The sequence below is a fragment of the Phacochoerus africanus genome, chromosome 13 (assembly GCF_016906955.1).
Source record: "Phacochoerus africanus isolate WHEZ1 chromosome 13, ROS_Pafr_v1, whole genome shotgun sequence".
Lineage (NCBI taxonomy): Eukaryota > Metazoa > Chordata > Mammalia > Artiodactyla > Suidae > Phacochoerus > Phacochoerus africanus.
Window position 1 is genome coordinate 64785703 of NC_062556.1, and position 24698 is coordinate 64810400.

The 24698-nt window shown below is 43.3% G+C and overlaps 1 protein-coding gene across 1 annotated transcript in view; it reads right to left on the reverse strand.

Annotated features, from left to right (window-relative positions):
• Positions 1-24698, reverse strand: part of DZIP1 (DAZ interacting zinc finger protein 1) — a 55502-nt gene that overhangs the window by 23282 nt on the left and 7522 nt on the right. The window contains 8 exon segments of the mRNA XM_047756102.1: positions 367-423; positions 1828-1876; positions 2487-2627; positions 11224-11286; positions 13547-13684; positions 16713-16874; positions 19330-19454; positions 22200-22284. Coding sequence (XP_047612058.1) covers positions 367-423; positions 1828-1876; positions 2487-2627; positions 11224-11286; positions 13547-13684; positions 16713-16874; positions 19330-19454; positions 22200-22284 — 820 coding nt within the window.

The following is a 24698-nucleotide window of genomic DNA, read 5'->3' on the forward strand; positions in this document are numbered from 1 at the left end:
CACAAAATCACATGGATGTTTACAATCTTGGGTTTTAGAACTAGCTCAAAGCAAGGAGTCAAAACAGATCATTATATAATATCCAAATGCACTGCTGTCCAAAGAAGAGCCTCTAATAATAGAAAGCAGAAATTATGTATGGGTTTAGCACTTATTTTAAAATATCTTTTGTTGTTGTTGTTGTTGTTGTTTTCTTACCATTATGGTATCAACCAAAGTTTTAGTTTATTTATTTTTTTAATCTTTATTTTTTTAATTACTCAAAGAATTTTATTACATTCACAGGGGTACAACAGTCATCACAACCAAATTTTATAGCAGGCCATGAAATATCTTTAGACCCTTGAGCCTATTACAGAAACTTACCAGGTATAGTTGGGGCAGTTGGCTTAGATTCAGAAGTTTGCCAGGTTAATGGACTCCCTGAAATAACAAAGAAAAAAACTAATAACAAAAATCACCAGCTATAGGTTATATTTTACCAGTGCATATCCCAATATTTTCCCCAAAAAAATAAATGAAATTTACCAACATATAGAGGCTCACCCAATGAAGATGTTTAATGTAAATCCCCTTACAGCTAACTTTTTCCTAACATTATCTTTCAGTCATATATTTATGCTAAGTAATTACAAGTATTCCTCGCTACCTAAACCTTCACTGTTCTGAGAGAAGCAAGAGGGAACCACCGCCCTTCCCAAACCTTTATCTCAAAACAAGGTAGGAGTTCCCGTTGTGGTTCAGTGGAAACAAATCTGACTAGCATTCATGAGGACACAGGTTCGATCCCTGGCCTTGCTCAGTGGGTTAAGGATCCGGCATTGCTGTGAGCTGCGGTGTAGGTTGCAGATGCGGCTCAGATCCCGTGTTGCTGTGGCTGTGGCATAGGTCAGTGGCTGCAGCTCCAATTTGATCCCTACCCTGGGAACCTCCATATGCTGTGGGTACGGCCCTGAAAAGACAAAAAAAAAAAAAGGTAAACAAGTGTACAGGTCAGTGGGTGTACAGGCAGACCTTGTTTTATGGTGCCTCACTTTACTGTACTTCATAGATGTATTTTTCACAAATGAAGGTTTGGGGCAACCCCATGTTGTCAGGTGATTAGCATTTCTAGCCATACAGTATTTTGAAATTAAGGTATGTGCATTCTTTTTAGACATCATGCTGTTGTACACTTAATAGACTACAGTAGAGTATAAACATAACTTTTTAAAATTAAAAAAAATTTTTTTTCTTTTTACAGCTGCACCCTCAGCATACGGAAGTTCCCAGCCAGGGGTCGAATTGGAACTGCAGCTGCTGGCCTACGCCACAGCCACAGCCACAGTCAGGCCAGATCAGAGACACAGCTTATGGCAACACCAATTCCTTAACCCATTGAGCAAGGCCAGGGATGGAACCTGAATCCATGTTCTCCCATTTAATCCTCGGAACAAGCCTGTGATGTAATTACTATGAATCTCCCAAATTTAGAGCCGAGGCAACGGGAAGACTCACAAAGCACCAGAGATCGGGCCGAACCCCGTTTGGGTCCCAAGACCTGTGCTTTTGATCGTAACTGATCTTACTGCACACCCATCCAGAGACACAGTTACGGAGCGTGTATTACATGCATAAGAGTATTTTAATAAGAAAGCTAGAAGGCCATTCCATGACAGCTGAGGTATTTAAAATTCTTGGACTCTCTGGGTTGGGAGAACAGAACTCCCAAATTAAAATAACCGGAGGAATGTCATCTCATTAGCACCCACGAACCATGGGCCCCACATTCTTCCGATGCCCAGCACACCTTCCTTCCCTCCAGCACTGGGATTCTGGCCCACTTACCTTTGGGTTCACCAACACTGTTCAATGATTTACTGGTAAACTCTTTAATCTGCAAAGAAAAACAGTTTAAAACTAGATAGGGACATACTGGGTAAGGGACAGATACGGTACTCAGGAAATGACCCTTTTCACTACCTCCTCCCAAGACACAGGACACGCGGACTTAAGTGACACGGAGGTGGCACGTGCTTTATAAAACCAGCATCTGGATTCAGCTGCTTCTCAAAGTAATCACCAGAAGAAATCCTTAGCTACCGTCACATTTCTTAATTCTAAGTGAATAAATCTGATTGCTCTAAAGTATCTGAAAATACTTTTAAAATTATTTTATTTACAATCAGGAGAAAATAGTCTATCTTCTTTGTCTTATCCGATTTACAAATGCTCTAAAATAAAAATACATCATAGGCGTTCCCGCTTGGTGCAACAGGATTGGCAGCATCTCTGCAGCACAAGGATGCAGGTTTGATCCCCCACCCGGCACAGTAGGTTAAAGGATCCGGTGTTGCTGCTGTGGCATAGGTTGCAGCTGTGGCTCAGATCTGATCCCTGGCCTAGGAACTTCATATGCCTTGGGGTGGCCAAAAAAAAAAAAAAAAATCACAGATAAATCACACAGCTTAAGGAAAAATAGTGCCAATATATGTTCCCCCAAATACCTGTTGTCGCTGAGTGATGATCAGCTCATTCTGCTCCTGCAGTCTCTGTCCCAACTCGTCTATCCTTTTCTTGTAGAAAACATTGCTTGCATTTAGATCGTTTGTCATTGAGGTTCGAAATTTCTCTATATGCGACAGGATCTAGGGGGAAAAAAAAAAAAAAGAATGCAGAAAGGCATTCATCTCCAAACTGCGTGTCAGTTTCTTCTTTCTGCAGTTTGTATGTAGATGCCTGGCCTTCTTTGCTGGCCTGTTATCTGCACATTGAATACATCACTGATCACTGTGTACCAAGGCCCTGGCTGCACAAGGGGCTTCATCTCAGTTCCCAGGGAGCTCATGGCCCAAGACAGAAAATACTGATGCGAACAGATGAGGGAACATGAGCCACTCCCTGAAATCACACAGGGAGGAGCAGGGATAGAGGACCTCGGCTCTGACCCAGCCAGTCCTGTCCTCACATGTCCACAGGTGCCATCCCGGCTGGAATGCACACTCGCCGGGCCAGAGAGCCCACTGTAATTATTTTATACAGCCAGCAACTAGTACAGTCTCTGGCACTCAGCAGGTTCTCAATATTTACTGAAAAATGCCAGGTGGAGGGGGTTGGGGGTAGAGGAAAAGGGGGAGGGAGGAAGGAAGAGATGGATGAAGGGAGGGAGCAGAAGGAAAAGAAGCAGAGGACAGCCAGACCCAAAGATCCACAGATAGATTCATCTTTAGAAACTTAACATCAGGGAAGATCATATATTGGACAATTATGCAAGAATTTGTTTTTAATAATTTAGAAAAAGAGGGAGTTCCCATTGCAGTTCAGTGCTTAAGAACTTGACTAGTATCTATGAGGATGAGAGTTCAATCCTTGACCTCCCTCAGAAGGTTAAAGATTCGGGGGTGCCTGGAGCTGCAGCGTAGGTCACAGATGCAGCTTGGATCTGGTATTGCTATTGCTATGGTGTAGGCCGGCAGCTCCAGCTCCGATTTGACCCCTAGCCTGGGAACATCCATATGCCACAGGTGTAGCTCAGAAAAGAAAAGAAAAGAAAGAATATATAAAATTTAGAGAAAGATAACGCAATTTCAGAAGTTGCTTAAACAGAGGAGAAAAAACCCTTGGTAGCCAGCACTAAGGACATTCCAAACCTATGGTGTGGAAATGGACACAGGGCTGGACAGATCAAATAAGGGGGTGTAACTGTGTCTTAGAGGCACACAAAAGTGCCTGGAGCAGCATTTCCTAACCCGCCAGGGTTTTTTGTTTTTTTTTTTAACAAACACTCAACACGTTTTAGAGGCTGCGTTAAGTACTTCATCTTGTTGAATCCAAACCACAGCCTCACGGATACAGGTTTTGACCCCGCTGTTCAGATGGGGAAACTCAAATCTAGAGAGGTAAGCAGCTGACCCAAACACAGACCACTGAATAGCCCAGAGACTGGATTTTCCTGTTTTCAAAGTCAAGGCTTTCAAACTTCACATCTGTGGCATGACACGTATTAATAAATTATGCTTACAAACAATCCGCTCCAGGACTTTAAGAAATAAATCACCAAATCAGGGAGTTCCTATCGTGGCTCAGTAGGAGTAAATCTGACTAGTATCCATGAGGACGCGGGTTCAATCCCTGGACTTGCTCAGTGGGTTAAGGATCGGGCGTTGCCGTGAGCTGTGGTATAGGTCGCAGACATGGCTTGGATCTGATGTTGCTGTTGCTATGGTGTAGGCCAGTGGCTGCAGCTCTGATTTGACCCCTAGCCTAGGAACTTCCATACATCATGAGTGCAGCCCTAAAAAGCCAAGAAAGAAAGAAAGAAGGAAAGAAGGAAAGAAAGAAAGAAAGAAAGAAAGAGCAATGTACTTTTCAGAATAGCCAAAATTCAGAGCTCACCAAATGCTGGTGAGGATGTGGAAAAGGGGAACTCTCATCCACTGCTGGTGAAAGCAAACTGATGCAGCCACTTTGGAAGACAGCTTCTTACAAAACTAAACATACTCTCATCAAACGATTCAATAATTGCCCTCCATGGCATTTACCCAAAGGAGCTGAAAAGTTATGTCTACACAGATGTTTACAGCAGCTTTATTCATAATTACGAAGGCCTGGAAGCAACCAAGGAATCCTTCAGTAGGTAAAGAGATAAATAAGCTGTGGTCCATCCACACAATGGAATATTATTCAATACGAAAAAGGAGCTACCAAACCACGAAAAGACTTGGAGGAAACTGAAATGCCTGTTGCTTGGTAAGAGAAGCCTAGTGAAAAGGCTACACTCCTATACAACTCCTACTATGTGACATTCTGAAAAAGGCGATACTATGGGGGTAGTAAAAAAAAAAAAATCAGAGGCTGGGGAAGGGAGGGATGAACAGGCAGAGCACAGAGGATTTTTAGGGCTGCAAAACTATTCTATTTTTTTTTTTTTTTGTCTTCTTAGGGCCGCATCCATGGCACATGGAAGTTCCCAGGTTAGGGGTCAAATCAGAGCTGAAGCTGCCGGCCTACACCACAGCCATAGCTATGCCAGGTCCTTAACCCACGGAGTGAGGCCAGGGATTGAACCCGAGTCCTCACGGATACTAGTCAGGTTCATTACCACTGAGCCACAAAGGGAACTCCCTGGCAGTGAAACTATTCTGTATGATACCATAATGATGGTTGTGTGACATCATACATTTGTCAAAACCCTCAGAATGTAAAACACCACGAGTGAACCCTAAACTGGGAACTTTGGGTGATAATGACACGTCAGTGAAGATTCGTCAACTGTAGCAAGTGTGCCTCTGTGATGCGAGATGGTCATAATGGGAAGGCCGGGCACTGGGGGTGGGTCACGGGTGTTTGGGAACCTTCCACACACTCTGCTCAGTGCTGCCATGAACCTACAACTCCTCTAAAAAATGATCTGTTTACATTAAACAAACAATAAAAACGACAAGAAGTTAAGGCTCTTAATACATGGCAAGGCCTTCCCTGTGAAGTGCTCTGTGTGCATATGAGGCTAGACCAACATTCACTTGAAAGAAGTTTAAAGGGCTTCCCAAGGGAGCACAACAAAGAACCTCTCTTATCCCAGAGGATGCTAGGAATCTCCCCGCTGCAGAAGGACACTGTCGAGCACCTTCCCGTGTGTTTACAGACCACTGAAGAGTGCTCCCAAAAGCAGCCTGGGAAATGTGGAGCTGGAAATCGGAAGGAAAAGCCAGTCAACATGTCCAAGGGTCAGGGCGGAGGTTTAGACTCAACAATACAGGGACTCAGTGCAGGGCCCAAGAAGAAAGGGAACATGGAGTTCCCGTCGTGGCGCAGCGGAAACGAATCCGACTAGGAACCATGAGGTTGTGGGTTTGATCCCTGCCCTTGCTCAGTGGGTTAAGGATCCGGCATTGCCATGAGCTGTGCTGTAGTCTCAGACGCGGCTCAGATCTGGCGTTGTTGTGGCTGTGGTGTAGGCCAGCAGCTAAAGCTCTGATTCGACCCCTAGCCTGGGAACCTCCATATGCCGTGGGTGTGGCCCTCAAAAGACAAAAAAAGACAAAGAAAGAGAACATAAGAAAAACTAAGCAATGGCATCATTTTGATACTGGAATTGAGAACATGCCAGAAAGGTACAGAAAAGTTTGCTGAGCAAGGAATGTGACAGTCTGGAGAGCCAGAAATTCTTTCCAAAAGCTCGTGGCTCTTGAGCTCATTCCCTGTGATCTTCTACCATTTCAAGTTTTTTTGGTTCCATTTTTAAAAGTTTTATTGAAGTGGAGTTGACTTATAATGCTGTGTTAATTTCTGCTGTACAACAGAGGGATTCGGTTATATGTGTACGTACATCCGGTCCTTTTCAGATCCTTTCCCATGGAGGTTATCACAGAATACTGGGTAGAGTTCTCTGTACTACACGGCAGGTCTCTGTTCTACACCTTTTTCTCTACCAGCCACATCGCCCCATCTTCCTGTCCTTTTGCTGCGTGCCCACTCTGCAACCTCCTGAGCTCTAAAGAGCCTTCTCTTGGGTAGAAAAGGGCACACCGTCATTTACCTGTGGTTCCCTTTGAACTCCTTCCTACCCATGCTACTTAAAAACAAAACCAAAAACAGACCGCCAAGAATGTAGGTAAAGCAATAAAAAGTTGGCAGACGCACCTTCCCTTAAACAGAGAAATACAATGCGTGCATTGTAAACAACAGGCACCAATCATGTGGAATAATTAATAGTTAGGTCTCAGGCCCAGATTAAACCTGATTGAATTCGCCCCTCTGTTAGGGTTTAAGAGAAATGAAGGAAGAAGTACACGGCTCCTGAACAAGCAAAACCAACAGATGAGGCAGCAGCGTGGCCTGGCGGCAGCACAAAAGCTCCACACTCCCAGCACGTGGGGCGAGGCGCCTCACTCAGAAGCAGGCCAGGCCTCGCCTTCCTCCAAATCAGCAATCGGTCTTCCCCTCTGTCACCACCTGCAGCGGCCAAGTGTAAATCTCTACAGCACACACTGTGCTCCAGCCAGAAGGTCTCTGAAATTCCCACAGCTGCCTGCAACACCAGAGGCTTGAAGGAGCAAAGACTAAAAATCACCCCCTTTTGGGATGGAAATATTCTAAAATTAGGTCACGATGATGGTGGTGTACATCTATAACTATAATAAAATTCACTGAATTATTTTTTTAAATCACCCCCTATTAATAAGGAAGCCTGAATCCTGTCCCTAAATACCAAGGTTCTCAAGATGCCTTGAAGAATAAAAATACAACTTCAAATTATGAGTGGGAGTTTCCTGGTGGTGCAGCGGGTTAAGGATCAGCATTGTCACTGCATTGTCTCGGGTGCAGTTCCTAGTCTGAGAACTTCCAGGTGCTGTAGGCACAGCCAAATATGTACATTATATATGAGAAGTGGTTCAAACGATGGATCCAAAACACAATGGTCTGGGGTTTGGTAGTGTTGTTGTTGTTGTTTTTTCCAAATGATGCATGTCCCAGACTCACCTACTGAATCAGACCCTCAGGGGGCGGAGCTGGGCACAGGTACTTTGGCAAAGAGCCTTAGGTCGTCCTGAAGGGCACCCCTGGTTAGGGACTACTACCTTAGAGCATCTTGAAGGAACGAATTAATGTCCTTATAGAAAAGCAACTGCTCTCGGTTGTCACTGGCTATTGCCCTCCTCTGCTGGCTAAGTGCCTGAAGCATGAGAGGCGAGCAAGTCCGCGAGGCAGACAAGCAGCATCCTGAGGTTAAGAGGATCTGGCTTCAAATATTGCGCTTCTACCGACAGACTGCACTTTCCACCCTGTTCTTCGGAACTTTGCAATCAGCATTTCTCCAACTACATAAAAAAGGCTGAGGGACCCCTTGTTGGCCATCGATCACTCTTCTGCATTCATTCAGCCAAGATTTAATGAATGCCAACCACATTTTGGGCATGTGACTGGATGCTGGGGATTCAATGGAGCAGTAAATAGATAGAGCCCTTCCCTAGGCTTACTGATTTGATTGGAGAAAGAGGAACAATAAACAAGCAAACAAATAAACTCCTTAAAACAGTGATCAGACCAGCAATCCCATTCCTGGGGCATCTATCCAGAGAAAGCCATGACTCAAAAAGACACGTGTACTCCAATGTTCATTGCAGCACTCAATACAAGGGCCAAGACATGGAAACAAACTAAATATCCATTGACAGAGGAGTGGATCAAGAAGATGTGGTACATATACACAATGGAATATTACTCAGCCATTAAAAGGAAAGAAATAATGGCAGCAGCAACATGGATGGACCTGGCAATTATCATACTAAGTGCAGTCAGTCAATGAGACACCAACATCAAATGCTATCACTTACATGTAGAATCTAAAAAAAGGACACAATGAACTTCTTTGCAGGACAGATACTGACTCACAGACTTTGAAAAACTTACGGTTTCCAAATGAGACAGGTTGGGGGGGGTGGGAGGATGCACTGAGGGTTTGGGATGGAAATGCTATAAAATTTGGTTGAGATGATTGTTGTATACCTATACATGTAATAAAATTCATTGAGTAAGTAAAAAAAAAAAAAATAGGGATCAGAAGAGTTCCTGTTGTGGCTCAGTGGATGCGGGTTTTACCCCTGGCTTCGCTCGGTAGGTTGCTGTGAGCTGTGGCGTAGGTTGTAGACATGGCTCAGATCTGGCATTGCTGTGGCTGTGGTGTAGGCCAGCAGCTACAACTCTGATTCGACCCCTAGCCTGGGAACCTCCATATGCCATGGGTACAGCTATAAAAAGCAAAAAAAAAAAAAAAAAAAAACTGATCAGAGCTACACCTGTGAAGTAATGAGAATAAGAAGGAAAGGGACCATCCAGCTGGATAGGGTGGTCTCGGGTGACTTCACATCTCTTGAAGGAGAAGAATGAAGGCAGGGGAGACATGCTCCTAGGGCCTTGGAGAAGTCACAGGCAGGCTATGAACTGGGGTATCCACCCCTTGGTTAAGCATAAGGAACTGCACATCGCCAATCATCTGAACGGGCTTGGGAGAGGCCCTGGAGCCCCGGACCAGCTCGGCTGATACCCTGAACACAGCTTGTGAAACCCTGAGCAGACGACCCAGCCAGGCCATGCCTGGACTCCTATCCCATGGAAAGTGCATGACAGCAAATTTGTGGCAATTCGCTACACAGCAGAGAAAACTCAATCAGAGGAGAGGAAACCAGCCACGTAAAGAGCAAGAGGAAGGATTTCCCAGAGCAAAAACCATATGCAGAAAGAGAAAAAGGCCGAGTGTTCTATAAATTACCAGAAGGTCACGCGGCTAGAAAGAGCAGGTTGAGAGGGGCTCAGAGGTGGCCAGCAGCCAGATTGCGCCGTCTGCTCTGCAGAGGCCGGTGTCAGAAGGAGAAGGTTAGAACTGGGAAACCAGGTATGGGGCCCCTTTAGAAACAGTGGGAGCCCAGTGGAGGGCAGAAGCAATAGAAATGTCCAGAAGAACATGGATATGAGATACCCAGCAGGACCATCTGATAGCCTGGGGATGAACTGGGAATCACGGGGTGGACTAGGATGGCATCAACCAAAAGAAAGGTGTATCTGGAAACAAACCCAACAATTGCCCTTAACATGCTACATTCAGGAAGCAGTGGAGAGGCCAAGTGCAAAGCTGGCTATCTCGTCTGGAGCTCAGAAGGAGGGTGGCTCAGCCTGGAGAAATAAACATAGGCATTTTATCTACACACAGCCACCACTCCACTTGAACAAACTCTGTCCAATCCCTGGAGCACCAGAACTATAAAAAATACATCCCTGTTGTTTATAGGTCACCCAGTCCATGCTGTTTTGTTAGAGCAGCCTGGAAGGGGATTAAAAAAAAGCTATAAAACACATACTATTTATTTATTTACTTATTTATTTGCTTTTCTGGGCCTCATCTATGGCATATGGGGGTTCCCATGCTAGGGGTAGAGCTACAGCTGCCAGCCTATGCCACAGCTCACAACAACGCCGGATCCTTAACCCACTGAGTGAGGCCAGGGATCAAATCCATGTCCTCATGGCTCCTAGTAGGATTCGTTTCCACCGTGCCACAATGGGAACTCCCAAAACACATACAATTTAAAGTGGAAAAAATAAGCTGATGTTTTCCCTATCCTAAAATCTCAAATAAAACTACTTTAGATTTTTTTTTTGCACTACAGTAAAAGCATTTAACCCTTATATTTCTGATTGTCCTCAGTGGAAAGGGAATAGGTGTTACAATTAATTTTTGCTTTTGTTAAAATGATTTTAATGTGAATAATCCTTGTTTTTACAGGCATACCCTCAAAGATTCTCTAGGTTCAGTTCTAGAGCACGGTAATAAAGCCAAAATGGCAACTCCCACTCTTATAATTTGAGGTCCTACTTTTATTCTTCAAGGCATCTTTAGAGCCTTGGTATTTAGAGACAGGATTCAGGCATTATATCTTTAAAAAAACAATGTACATTGTTTCTTAATTAAAAATACTTTATTGCTAAAAAATGCATCATCTGACTACACAGGGTTACCACAAACCTTCAATTTGTAAAAAAAAAAAAAAAAAAAACAACTATCTGCAGAGTGCAATAAAATGAGGTACTCCTGTACTCAAAAGTTATTTAGCTGCCACTCAGTAACATGATAAAATTAAAAACATGTATTCAACAATGAAGCAATGATTAAATAACAGATGATACAGCCATAAGATCATCATGGAGCCATAAATAATTTGGAGTATTTTAAGACATAAGAAAATGTTTATGATATATGAAATGAAAAATGACTAAGAGATCTAAAAAAAGCATAATTCAAAATTTGTGAGACATATTATATGTACAGGTTTCTATGCATATAAAAATGCAACATTTACAGCATAGAAAAAAGACTGAAAGAAATTATAACAAAGAGGTAGCACTAGTTATCTTTGGTATTGGAACTAAAAGTAAAGTATTTTTTGCAATACACATCTCCACAAATTTTTTCATTTTCTCGTTTTTGGGTGCCCCGTGGCACATGGAAGTCCCCAGGCCCAGGATCAGATCCAAGCTGAACACCGGATCCTTTAACTCACTGAGCTGGACTGGGGATCGAACCTGTGTCCTGGTGCTGCAGAGACAGTGCTGATCTTGTTGTGCCATAGCAGGAACTCCTCAACTAATTGTTTTAAGTGGACAAGTACCACCTTTATTACAAAGAAGAGCAGTTATTCTCTTCGAAAGTGACCTACTGTTCAGAGGCCATAGGTTTCTTCGTCTTACCTGGCTCCTCCCTTTCTTTTGTTCTTGGTGAAGAGCCCGAACTTGAGCTGTCCACTTGCTTTCCTGCAAAAGAGTAAAAAGTGAGAGATTTACATGCAACTCTAAAAATGACGTCTAGTCAGAATGGAAGCTTCCTTTTTAATGAGTACCTAAGAAACCCAACTATCTATTTGGTAAAATTTTAGCAGGCACCTAAAAAAAAATTAAATAGGGAGGTTCCACGATGGCTAGTGGGAACGAACCCAGCTAGCGTACATGAGGACTTGGGTTCGATCCCTGGCCTCGCTCAGTGGGTTAAGGATCCGGCGCTGCAGTGAGCTCTGGTGGAGGTCGTAGATGCGGCTTGGACCCCATGTTGCTGTGGTTGTGGCTTAGGCTGGCAGTTGTAGCTCCAAATCGACCCCTATCCTGGGAACTTCTATATGCCATGGGTGTGGCCCTTACCAAAAAAAACAAAACAAAACAAAAAAAAACCCTACAGAAATAAATACAGTCAAAAATGTTTAAATATATTTGAACTTGCTTTCAATTTATACTCTGAGGCAGGAGTCAACACACATCTTCTGTTAAGGGGCTAAGTGAATACACCAGGCTCTGGGGGCCAGATGATTTAGTTACCATATTAGCAGTAGGAGAACAGTCATAAATAAAACATAGTAGTGTGGCTGTGTTCCAATAAAACTTCATTAAAAAACAGGTGCCAGCTTGCCCACCCAAGAAGCTAAAAGGAATCCCCAAGGTTTCTGGGTCCATGGGGTCTGAACTGACAGAGCACACAGGAAGGAGACAGAAGAAATTTAGGTGGGAGCTGAGGATTTCATAACTGGGTCCCTTAAGACATAAAAGAGCAGCCTCCTGGGAGCAACCATCAGCAGTTCCATTCACAACACAATTCCTGGTCCCCTACCACATACCAGGCACCTTACTGGGTGGCCCCTGGTAGGCTGGGAGAGGACTAAGAGACGGACCCTTTCTTGCCCAGCAGAAGAGTGGACATGACATAGAGGGTTTCCACATAACATGCATGTGATGCTGCAAAAGATCCTGCCTGGAGGACTATGGCCAGGCAATAACCTGGAGAACTGGGAGAACTCTCTAGAAGAGGTACCATCCCAAGGGAATGAGTAAGTAACAGGGCATGAAAACAGAGGCACATGACGAAGAAAGCTGCGAAAGCAGAACTCAGACTGCCTCATCCTGGGTACCACAAGCTCTTGGATGCTGCTAGAATGTCGCAGGAGGTAGGAGGTGGCAGGTCCAGATCCTTAGGGACTCTGAATGCTGGTTAAGGGTCCTAGACTTTGTTTTGTGAAAAGTGGGAGCTGTTAAAGGATTTTAGACAAGACAGTGACATGGTCAGACAGGGTAAAATGCCAAAGGTAGATATGGGGTAGAAAGTCAAGATAAGAAGCAATGTCTGGAGTTCCCGTTGTGGCTCAGCAGGTTAAGAACCCAACACAGTGTCCATGAGGATGCGGGTTTGATCCCTGGCCTCGCTCAGTGGGTTAAGGATCTGACGTTGCCGTGAGCTGTGGTATAGGTCACAGACGCAGCTTGGATTCTGTGTTGCTGTGGCTGCGGTGTGGGCTGGCAGCTACAGCTCTGATTTGACCCCTAGCCTGGGAATTTCCATATGCTGCAGGTGTGGCCTTAAAACAAACAAAAAAACCCCACCATTAGCTGTCAAAAAAAAAAAAAAAAAGAAAGAAAAGAAAAGAAAGCAGTGGCAGCAGCCTGTATTCAAAAACACATCTCTATTTTTTTAAATGACATAATATTGCTTAAAAAAAAATCCTGAATATATAAGCGTCAATCTCTATTTAATTTCTGGCCAAAAAAAAAAAAAAAAGATACTCCTAAGCCAGTGTGACCAAAATAGCCAGGATGAAGGCTCACTGATTACTGAGGTTCACTTCCAGATGATTCCAATTATATTTCATAAAGGTAAAAGACCATCAGTGCACCAATGTAGCTGCATACTTAAGCTCTAAAAAAAAAAAAGTAAGTGTTTCAACGTGCCTTTTGAAAGGGGGCTGACAACTGAAACATGAAAAATGACTAAGGAAATAGAAACCGATTCAAAGTGGTATTATTTGAGAAAAAAATTAAACAATTTTGCTAACTCTTTTGGATCCACATCTATTAGTCAATCAGTGGTATCTAATGAACACTGATTATGACTTATACACGGATTAGGGGACGAGAAAAACAGAGTCACCTTCGCCATCACTGAAAGGGATACTTTTATCTGTAGATGTGCTTCCTGTACATTAGTTTGCTATGAGGCCTCTAGTGCAGTCACACACACCCCCCTTTTACATACCTGGCTATTCACAAGTTGTATCACATTCTGGAAATCCTGGGAATACTGAGGACGTTCTTCTTTAAACTCTCGGGCATCTCTCAACGTGCCGATGTTAGACTTGATCTGCATATTGGACTTCTGGATTTCTGCCAATTGCTATAAAATAAAAGTATCCTTGGTTCAGATGGTCATACTTTTCTATGCAAAAGAGAACAAAATCGGGGAATACCTGACAACCCCCTGGACATGCATCGTGTTTCTCCTGCTCCCCCTTCCCAGCAGTTTTCTTGTTTCATTTCTTCCAGTAAAAGAACGTCCACAGGGTGAAAAAGGCAAAGGAAAAGCTAACTTTCTACCCTTAGACAACAGGCCTTTACAAATTTGATGGGCATGTTAACAGTTGCAAGAAACAGAGGAGCTGGGTGCAGCCGATTCTCAGGAGGACTTAGTGAGCAGACCAGCATCATCCAGGGACCACTCAGGACATAAGGTTTTCATTGTACCCTTTGCTTATAGGTTCTTCCCAAAGGTACTGGCAGTAGAAACCCTCAGAAAGGCTCAGAAGGCAATATATTAATTTCAAAAAACAAAGGAATGAGGAAGCATTGTAGCCCACTACTTAAGTCTGGGATGCACATGGAAACGAATCTGACTAGCATCCATGAGGACACAGGTTCGATCCCTGGTCTCACTCAGTGGGTTAAGGATCCAGTGTTGCCACAAGCTGTGGTGTAGGTGGCAGATGCGGCTCAGATCTGGTGTGGTTGTAGCATAGGCCAGCGGCTGCAGGTCTGATTCAACCCCTAGCCTGGGAACTTCCATATGCCACAGGTAGAGCCCTTAAAAAAAAGAAAAAAAAGAAATCCGAATAAAGTATAGACTTTAGTTAATACTAATGTATCAGTATTGATTCATTAATTCTAACAAATGTAACATACTCATTTAAAACGTAAGTCAGTAATATGGAAGACTGTGTACAGGGTAAGAGAAGTGGATTTATATGCAACTTTCTATACTATTTGTTCAATTTTTCTATAAACCTAAAACTATTCTAAAAGTGAAATCTATTATTAATAATTTTAAAAACCCTCTATAGCCAAAATAGACAAACAACCCAAACATCCCTCAACTGCAAATTCATTGTATGGATATACCAGATAAAATATGGTATATCCATACAACGAAATATCATTCCATAATAAAAAGAAAATCAAATTCTGATACATGCTACAACATGGATGCATCCTGAAAACATTATACTAAGTGAAAAGAAGCCACTCATAAAAGCTCACATTTTAGGAGTTCCCGACATGGTACAGCAGACAAGAATCTGACTAGGAACCATGAGGTTTTGGGTTCGATCCCTGGCCTCACTCAGTGGGTTAAGGATCCAGCATTGCCATGAGCTGTGGTGTAGGTCGCAGACGAGGCTCAGATCTGGCGTTGCTGTGGCTGTGGTGTAGGCCAGCAGCTACAAGTCTGATTCGACCCCTAGCCTGGGACCCTCCATATGCCATGGGTGTGGCTATAAAAAGACAAAAATACCAAAAAAAGAAAAATACATGAGCAGCAGATATTGACAGAACATTGTAAATCAACTACAACTGGAAAATTAAAAATCTTACAAAATATATGTATATGAGTGGTTTAAAAAAAAAGTCTGACATGGGGAAAAGTCCAATTCCACAATGATCCTAGGGGCCGGGGTAACCTTGGAAGGAATCTCAAGCAAAAGAACTGTAATTGGCAGCGTATCATAGAGGGGAAAAAAAAAAAAGAGTGTAGCTTTGATGTTGAAGACGTAAAAAAGCTAGTCTTAAGTTGGTTTAGTATCAAAATCTACTACTCTGGGTAGTAAGACATCCCACTTTGAGAAGGCACCACAGTTATGAGTTCAGGAGAGGCCCCTAGAGCAGGGATAAAGAAATTACTAGTACATAGGAGTTCTGATGCTCAGAACCAGAAGTGATATGGGGATAAAGGAACCAACACAGAGTTGCCTGAAGGAAGCCCTTACAGAAAAAGCACAAAGAGCCATCCCAAGTTAATCTCCCCTCAACTTTTTATTTGCAAATTATAACTTCCGGTAAAGCAGATGGAACAGTATAACAAACACCCATTTCACCTGCACCAGGTGTTAATCTTGTACCACATTTGCTTCATAACGATTTGACAGAGGCTGGCAAACTTGTTCTGTAAAGAGCCAGATGGTTTTTGACTCTAGGAGCCATGACTGGGTCACTTTGCAGAAACCGTCAATCAACTATACTTTAATTTAAAAGATTAATTAATTAGGAAGACTTTGGGAGACACATAGGTCTTGGTCACAACCACTCAACTCCATGGCTGCAGCACAAAAGCTCCACAGACAAAGCATAGAGGAAAGCACATCGTTGTATTTTAAAAAAAATCCCCCAAAAACCCAAACCCTTCGCACATACATGTATACGTTCTTTTTCTCACATTATCCTGCTCCATCCTAAGTGCCTGGAGTAAGGGGGGCGGAGAGTGGGAAGGACTGGGAATCTGGGGTTAATAGATGCCAACTATTGCCTTCGGAATGGATAAGCCATGAGATCCTGCTGTGTAGCACTGGGAACTGTATTCCTCTATGTTAGTTTGTGAAGCAAGTTGGCCCCTAGAGGGAGCTCAAGGATCTTCTCTTGCCTCCATGGCTGCTCCCACAGGGGAGGGGAGTCTGCCTTTACCACATGGAGCTCAGGCAGACCCCAGTCCTCCCCACCAGCCAGGTGAGGGTGAGGAAGAGGCCTGGGAAAGCTTCTCTCTCTTTCTGGGTCAGCTGCCTTCTCCCACATTGGCAACCTGCATCCGTCTTTCTGGAAAGTTCTTTTAGAACTTTAGAAAGCTCCAAAACTCAGGCAGGAGGTTATGATTTTGGACTATCCAAAGCTAAACAGTTAAGAAAGAGAGACCACCTTCTCTGATTCGACCAAAATGTACCAAATGTTCTGCACTGGGGTTCGGGGCCAAGGCTCCCACTCTCAAGGAGATGATTTTCTGACTTGTTCTGTCTTCCATTTGCCCAGGTTTCCCAAGACGCTTAGGGGGGAGGGGGTGCCTGGGCCAGGGCACAATAAGGGAATTTCTGGATGCCTGGTCCCTGCTGCCATTCTATCACCACCTCTCAAGGTCACGACTCTATCAGTACTAGGAGGATACTTACATATTCTAACGCTGAATTCTTAGAAGTCAATTCTTTAAACTCTTTCATAAACATTTCCTTGACTTTTTCCATTTCACCAACTAGTTTCTCCTTTTCTTCTTCCTTCCATCTATCGAACAACTTCAGAAATTCTTCCTCTTTTGTTTTTTGCATTTCATATTCCTGAAATTGATTTAATACACAGATTTAAAAGCTCAGGTATGAAGCAAGTATGCAGAATTTTCAATAAATGATCATAGCTTCACCTCGAATGGGTCGGATAATCATGCAGATTTGAGTTTGGCTTTTTTTGTTTGTTTGTTTTTTATTTTTTGCAAAAACACTTCATATAACCAGCAAGTCTGTGCACAATTAATTTCTTTCCCCATCCATCAAAGGGGCACACAGCATCCTTTTGTCCTTACATGCTTCAGAATACAAAGAGATCAAAAGTCTCAAAAGTTCAGTGAACTTGTAGAGCAGAAAAGAAATTATGTGTAAAATGTAAACATACTTTAAAAGTCTATTGAGCAGAAGAACCTTTCTTGATACTATATCAATTTAGGCAGAGTAGCCCCGCCGCTTCCCCAATAAACACAAATATTAATATGTACACTAAATTCCAGATCTAGTCTACACAGCGTTTGATTTCTTGATGACCTTCAGATTTTGTTGTTGTTGTTGCTGTTTTTTACCTAACTGAGGACCTGAATAACACTACAAATAAACTCCACCTAACAAACACAGAATACTGCACCCAACAACAGCAGTACATACATTTTTATTAAGCGTACATAGAAGATTCATCGGAATAGACTATATGTTATGCCATAAAATGATTCTCAATTTTAAAAAGTTGAAATCACACAAAGTTATCTCCTCCAACCACAACAGAAGTGAGGCCAGAAAGCACTAACAGAAGGAAAACTGGAAAATTCACAAACACAGGAAAACTAAACAATATACCCTTAAACAACCAATGGGTCAAAGAAACACGCACTAAGGAGATTCAAAAATACTTTGGGATGATTGATTTTAAAACATAACATACCCAATAAGGGAAGCAAGCAAATCAGTACTCAAAGGAAAATTTATAACTCTAAGTGTCTACATTAAAAAAGAAAGTTCTCAAGAGACAAAGAAGGTCATTATATAATGATAAAGGGGTCAATTCATCAAGAAGATGTAACAGTTATAAATACATTTGCATCAAACACTGGAGCACCTATGTATAAAAAGTGAATCTTAACAGAACTGAAAGGAAAAATAAACAGCAACAAAATAAGAGTAGGGGGATTTTAATACCTCAACACTGGATTATCCAAGACAGAAAATCAATAAGGAAACACAGGATGGGAACAACACTAATGACAAAATGGACCTAACAGAGATATATAGAACACCCTACCCAGTAACAGCAGAATACACATTCTTCCCAAGCACGTGTAGAACATTCTCCAGGACAGGTTTTAGGTTAGGTCATAAAATAAGTCTTAACAAATTCCAGAAGACTGACATTATATCAAATATCTTTTGTAACCACAATGTCCTAAAACTGGGTAGCAACAGGAAACAGAAAATTCACAAAGAAATTAAACAACACACTCCTGAGCAACCAACGGATCAAAGAAAAAAAATCAGGAGTTCCTGTTGTGGTGCAGCAGAAATGACTCTAACTAGTATCCACGAGGATGCGGTTCAATCCCAGGCCTTGCTCAGTGTGTTGGGGATCTGGCGTTGCCACGAACTGTGGTGTAGTTCACAAACACGGCTCAGATCTTGTGTTGCTGTGGCTGTGGTGTAGGCCAGCAGCTGTAGCTCCGATTCAACCCTTAGCCTGGAAACATCCATATACCGTGGGTACAGCCCTAAAAAGATAAAAAGAAAGAAAAAAAAAATCAAAAGACGAATCAAAAATATCTTGAGACAAATAGAAATAAAAACACAACATAACCAAAACTTATGAGATACCACAAAAGCAGTTCCAAGAGGAAAGTTTATAGCTATAAATACAGACATCAAGAAAAAAAGAAACAACAAAAAAGAAAAAGAAAAAAAGATCTCAGATAAGCAACGTTAACATTACACCTCAAAGAATCAGAAAAAAAGGAGAACCAACTAAGCCCCAAGCAAGCAAAGGAAGGAAATCATAAAGATTAGCCGCAGAAATGAATGAAACACAGGACAGGAAAATACAAGAAAAGATTTTTTAAAAAACTAAGAATCGATCTTTTTGAAAAGATAAACAAAACTGACAAATCTTTAGCTGGTCTAACCAAGAAAAGAGGACTCGACTACATAAAATCACAAATGAAAGAGGAGACACTCCAACTGACACTACGGAATTCAAAGGAGCATGATAGCCTATTGTGCACAAGTGCAGGCCAAAACACTGGACAATCTAGAAGACATGGATCCATTCCTCGAGACATAAAACTTCCCCAAGACTGAACTGTGAAGAAAGAGAAAATCCAAATAGACAGATAACAAATACGGAGATTGAATCCGTAATCAAAAACCGGCCAACCAAGGAAAGCTCAGGACCCGATGGCTTCACGGGTGCATTCTACCAAACATTCAAAAGAAATTAACACCAGTCCTTCCCAGCATATGGTTGTTGCAGGATGGAGCGACCTACCTTGGAGACTTGGACTGCGTGGGCGTGCTGTGCAGCCTCCAGCTGAGACTTGGTAAGCTGCAGCTGCTCCTTCAACATGTCCATCTCATTCTGAAGCTTGTCAGTCTGCGCCCTTTTCTTATACTCTGTTGCAACAGAAATCTCTCATTAAAATACCCTCTCTTAGAAAGCCTGTCTGAAAATTACAGGGTACAGCCCTATAGATCAGACAAAAGAAACTGCTTTTACTGGGGGTATTACTTTTTTCATGCCACAGGAGCCACCTTTTTATTCTCTACTGTTTATTTTCGGCCCTTTATACGACTTATTGGGCACTGAATTATGTTTAGCAGGTTCTTTCAGCCACCACAGTGAGGTCGATTATCCTATAGAGACAGAGTGGGAGCCCATTCAGGGAGCCGAAATGCTGATAAGGAATAACCCAGGGCTCTTCTTCGAGACACCTGTCTCGGTCAGAGAAAGGAAGTGACAGCGTCCACATGCAGGTACCACAGGATTGAAATTGCCACGGTCACCGTCCTCCTGGCTCCCACCGAACTCGCCTGAGAACCACCTCATCAGTGGTAAGACGCCAAGGCTGGCGTTCCAAACGCAAGCTCGGGCCATAACCCGTCCACGGGGCAAAAACCAACTACTACTGAGAAGTCGTAAAAGGAAGCAACAAATGAAGGGAAGAATACTTATGTACATGTACTTACATGCAGATGTAGACATGACTGAATGGATGTACATGTGTCTGTGAGTGTAGACATGAAAGGTATGGAAACCAAAGTAGAAAGTCAGAATCTCAAAGATGACCTGAAGAAATAATACTCATTTCAGAGTCCGAAATACTCTCTGAAAAGAGTATGATACAAGAACAAGATACTGAAACAGAAGAGAAAGAAGGTCAGTTTCACACGGAAGAATGGCAGGTTAATTAAAATACTGAATCTTCGCACTATCTCCAATACATTGCTTGACAGCATCAGCGGTCCATGGCTTGTAAGTGGGATTTTATGCTGTTCATCTTGCTTACACAAGGGGGTAGCTGTTGCCTAAATAAATCCATTCATCTGAAATAGGCTGGCATGGGAATAGACTGGCCCAAAAGGGAGAGGAAAGCCACACTGAGAAACAGGCTAAGCACACACCTAGATCCTGAAAACACTGATGATCACGGTAAGAATTCCGGTGGGTTACGGCAGCAATCTGCAGAATGCTCTGATCTGCTCGTGGAGAAACAGACCTTGCATTCTTTGCTTCCAAGGACATTTAAATGAGTGGGAAACCTGGTTCCTTGATAAGGCGCAGAGCCCCTTCCCTCGCCTGCTTCTTCCCTTTCCCCTCTATACACTGGTTATCTTACACTGGCACCCAAACACATCTTAGTATCTGCTGCCTCACATAAGACAAAAAAGTTCCCTTGGTCTCATATTTCCCTCCAGGCAGTGCCTCCCATCTCTGCTTTTCTTCCCAGCAAACATTACTGAAATAAATGTACTGGGTGACCACTGCCTCGCCTGATTCTTAGCTCAGCTCACCCCAGTCCAGCTTTTGTCCCTACGAATTCACTGAAGCTGCTGTGTCAAGGTCACCAACAGCCACTGGGACATCAATGGTCAATTCTCCGTCTTCATCCTACTCTGTGCCTCTAGATCAAGAGCTATAATTGCCTCCTTCTTGAAATGCTCATGCCCCTTGGTTTCCATGACAACACAGCCCCAGCTTCCCTCCTGCCTTCGCCACTGTGATTTCTCACTCTCCTGGGCTAGTCCTCCTCAGCTCCTCGTGTGGGGCTGACCCTGAGCCATCTTCTCTAAGGGATCTCATGCAGTCCAGTTCGACTCACCACTCCCAGGTTTTATCTCCAGCCTGGGCCTCTACCTTGATCTCCAGACCTCCAGCATCTCCCACCTGCGCGGCAACTATACTTAAGAGTACCCACGGCCAACACCCATTCTCCATTCTCCTTCCTCCCTCAATCTGCTCCCCTCCCAGTCCCCAGCTCAGTAAACATCAAAGCCATTCCCTCAGCCATTCCCTTGGATAGGACAAAAGCCCAGGATCATCTTTGTTTCATCTCTTGCTCACATGTTGAGTCACATCTCCATGCCCCGAAGTCATCCTTTCCATCTCCGCTTCTTCTACCTCCCCTGGTACCTCTGGTCCAGCAGCTTCCACCACTGCCCCCGAGTCTGTTTCCCACCCTCAGCTAGAGGGGTCATTTTAAAGTACAAATTATATCATGCCCCCCCCAATTAAAAATTGTCCAGCAGCTTCCCATTACAATTATTAAAACACCCACATTCCTGCCTAGGGGATTTGAAACCCTAAGTGACCTGGCCCCTTTCTAACCCACCATGACTGCTCATTCTGCTCCACCAGCCTTCTATCTGTTCCCCAAACACGCAGTCCTGCCTCCCCCTCACGGTGAGCGTTCACCTTGCCTGGGAGACTCATTTCCCAGATTTTCCCCAGGCTGGGAATCCCTGCTCAGGAGGTAGGTTTTTGATCAAATATTGCCTCCATCATGAGACCTTGGCTGACCACCAGGGGTCTCTCTCCATCCCATTCTCCTTCTTTACTTTCTTCCTTGCATTTGTCAGGATTTGAAGAGTCAACTCATTCATGTGTTTAAATGTGAATCCTCCAGCCCCCCAGCCTCCCAATTAGGGTGTAAGAGAGCTGGACAGGGTTCGCCTGCGGCTGTATCCTTGACCCCTAATGCGGTGCATGGCACATAAGAGAGGCTTGATTTTTACAGAGTGATCAAGGACACTGAGACTTCCTCTTAAAAGGACTGAGAGATGCACTGGACCACGTCTCACTAAAAAAAGAAAAAGGTACCAGAAAGAAAACGGCTCTTTGAAATTGACCTCAAGACTTACCAAGATGAGAATCCTCAGGGTGGCGGCGCTGAATGTGACTCTGTAGGAAAGCTTGGTTCATAAAGGCCTTGTCACAAAAATGGCACTGAAAAGGAGAGCACAACAAATCTAAGAGTCTGTGACAAGTGCCCTTTCCCCCAGTTTGAACTAAAATTTGGGTGCCTGAAGCACTACCTCTTGGGGGCTTTCCTCCATAAGATACCACCTTGGCAAGCGATGCTAAAAACTAAAAAGACACAGAGAACCAGCATGTTCTCACACTAAATGCAGGGCAGGGAAAACCATCTTTTGACAGTTAAAGTAGATCCTGGCGGTTTCTGGAACCCCGGATGCTGCTCCCGTTACACTGGTGGTTCCCAGCCTGTCAGCATCAACCTGCTCATGACACTCCAGCTACACTAGCCTTCTTCCTGTCCCTCAAGCGGACCAGCTTACGACCCTTTGCATTGGCTGGTCCCCTGCCTGAATCTTTCCTGGATCTTCCCATGCCTGGCTCCTTCTCAAGACTCAAGATGTCGTTTAGGGAGCATCTTCCATGCTGGGGCTGAGGAACACGCCCTCGACAAATCTTTCTGGATGATCCTCCCACCAGCCCGTGTCCCATCACGCTGTTTTCTTTCCACCACTGTACATCTCACCAGTTACTATTTCCAGGTTTACTTACTTCACTCGGTTCTAATCTCCTGTCCAAGCCCCCTGGGTTCCAGAATCTCAGCTCCCAGAGAGCACAGACTCTTGTCTATCTTATTCACAGCTTCATCCCCAGAGCCCAGCATTAATAAATCACTGAGCACATGCTTAGAATATCTGGCCTCCTAAGACGAATTTACTGAAAAAAAAAAATTTCTACCAATACTTCTCTTTTCCACTTTAACACATTTAATGTTTAAGCAAAAAAATTCAACTTATTTCCTCTATAACCTCCCCCCTAGATTACTCTAAGGGAAATCCTCGATGTTGTATATTTCATTTGTCAATATTTCACAATCTATCTCCAAGAGGACTTTCTTTTAACACAATTATAATATCATTATTCCACCTTTTAAAATGTAAAAATGGGGACTTCCCATTGTGGCGCAGAGGAAACAAATCTGACTAGTATCCATGAGGATGTGGGTTTGATCCCTGGCCTAGTTCAGTGGGTTAAAGATCTGGCATTGCCATGAGCTATGGTGTAGGTTACAGATGCGGCTCGGATCTGGCGTTGCCGGGGCTGTGGTGTAGGCCAGCAGCCGCAGCTCCGCTTTGACCCCTAGCCTGGGAACTTCCATATGCTGCAGATAGGGCCCTAAAACAAATTTTAAAACTTTTTTAAAGGTGAAAATGAAGTTACCAACAAATATCCAACCCTTTGTTAATTTTTTTCCTAATACGTCACACATGGTCTTAGAAAACATTTTTACAGCTTGTTTGTTTTGAATCAGAATCCAAATATGGTCATATCCTGCAAACAGAATTGTCTTTGTTTGTACATGACATGATTGTCTACGTAAAAAGTCCGAACGAATTGACAAGAAAAATCCCTGGAACTAATAACCAGCTATAGCAAAGTTGTAGGATACATACAAGGTTAACATCCAAAGTCAATTGCTTTCCTATATACCTGCAATGAGCAAGTGGAATTTGAAATTTCAAATACAATACCATTTACAAATAGCACCCCCAAAAGTGAAATACTTAGGCTATACATGTCTAAGCAAGGGAAATAGATGGAAACTTGTACCTTCCCCTAAATTTTGCTATGAACCTAAAACTGCTCTAAAAAAAACCCCAAGGAGTTCCCATTGTGGCTCAGAGTTAAGAACCAGACAGAGTGTCCGTGAGGACTCGAGTTCGATCCCTAGGCTCACTCAGTGGGTTAAGGATCTGGCGTTGCCGTGAGCCATGGTGAAGGTCGCAGACGTGGCTCGGGGCCCGCACTGCTATGGCTGTGGCTGTGATGTAGGCCGGCACCTGCAGCTCCAGTTCGACCCCTAGCCTGGGAACTTGCACATGCTGCAGCTCTGGCCTTAAAAAGAAAGAAAGAAAAAAAAACCCCAAAACTCATGTTCACGCAAAACCCTGCACGTGAATGTTTATATCAGCATTATTCCTAATAGCCACACACTAGAACCAAATGCTTTGAAGACAGCCCTCAAAGGAGAAAGGTTAACAAACTCTGACACACGTACAGCATGGAAGACTGGACATTTTTTTAAAAAATGATTGAATTACTGATACCTACAACAATTTGGTATATCAGGCCCCAAAGCCAAAGCTGTCTGATCTATCATCACTAGCAGTAAAAGGTATTCTAATAATAGATTTTATAGTAAACAGACACAGAATAAAAATCAGATCATTTGATACAACGAAAGCAGCAGGAGGTTCAGGAATCCCATTTATTGTATAAAGACTCTGCCTTAGAAACAATAAGGTTCCCTTTCAGGATAAAAAGGTAGGGAAGAATTCTACATCACCTAGAATCAAATTTCCCCATTAACTGGAGTTCCCGTTGTG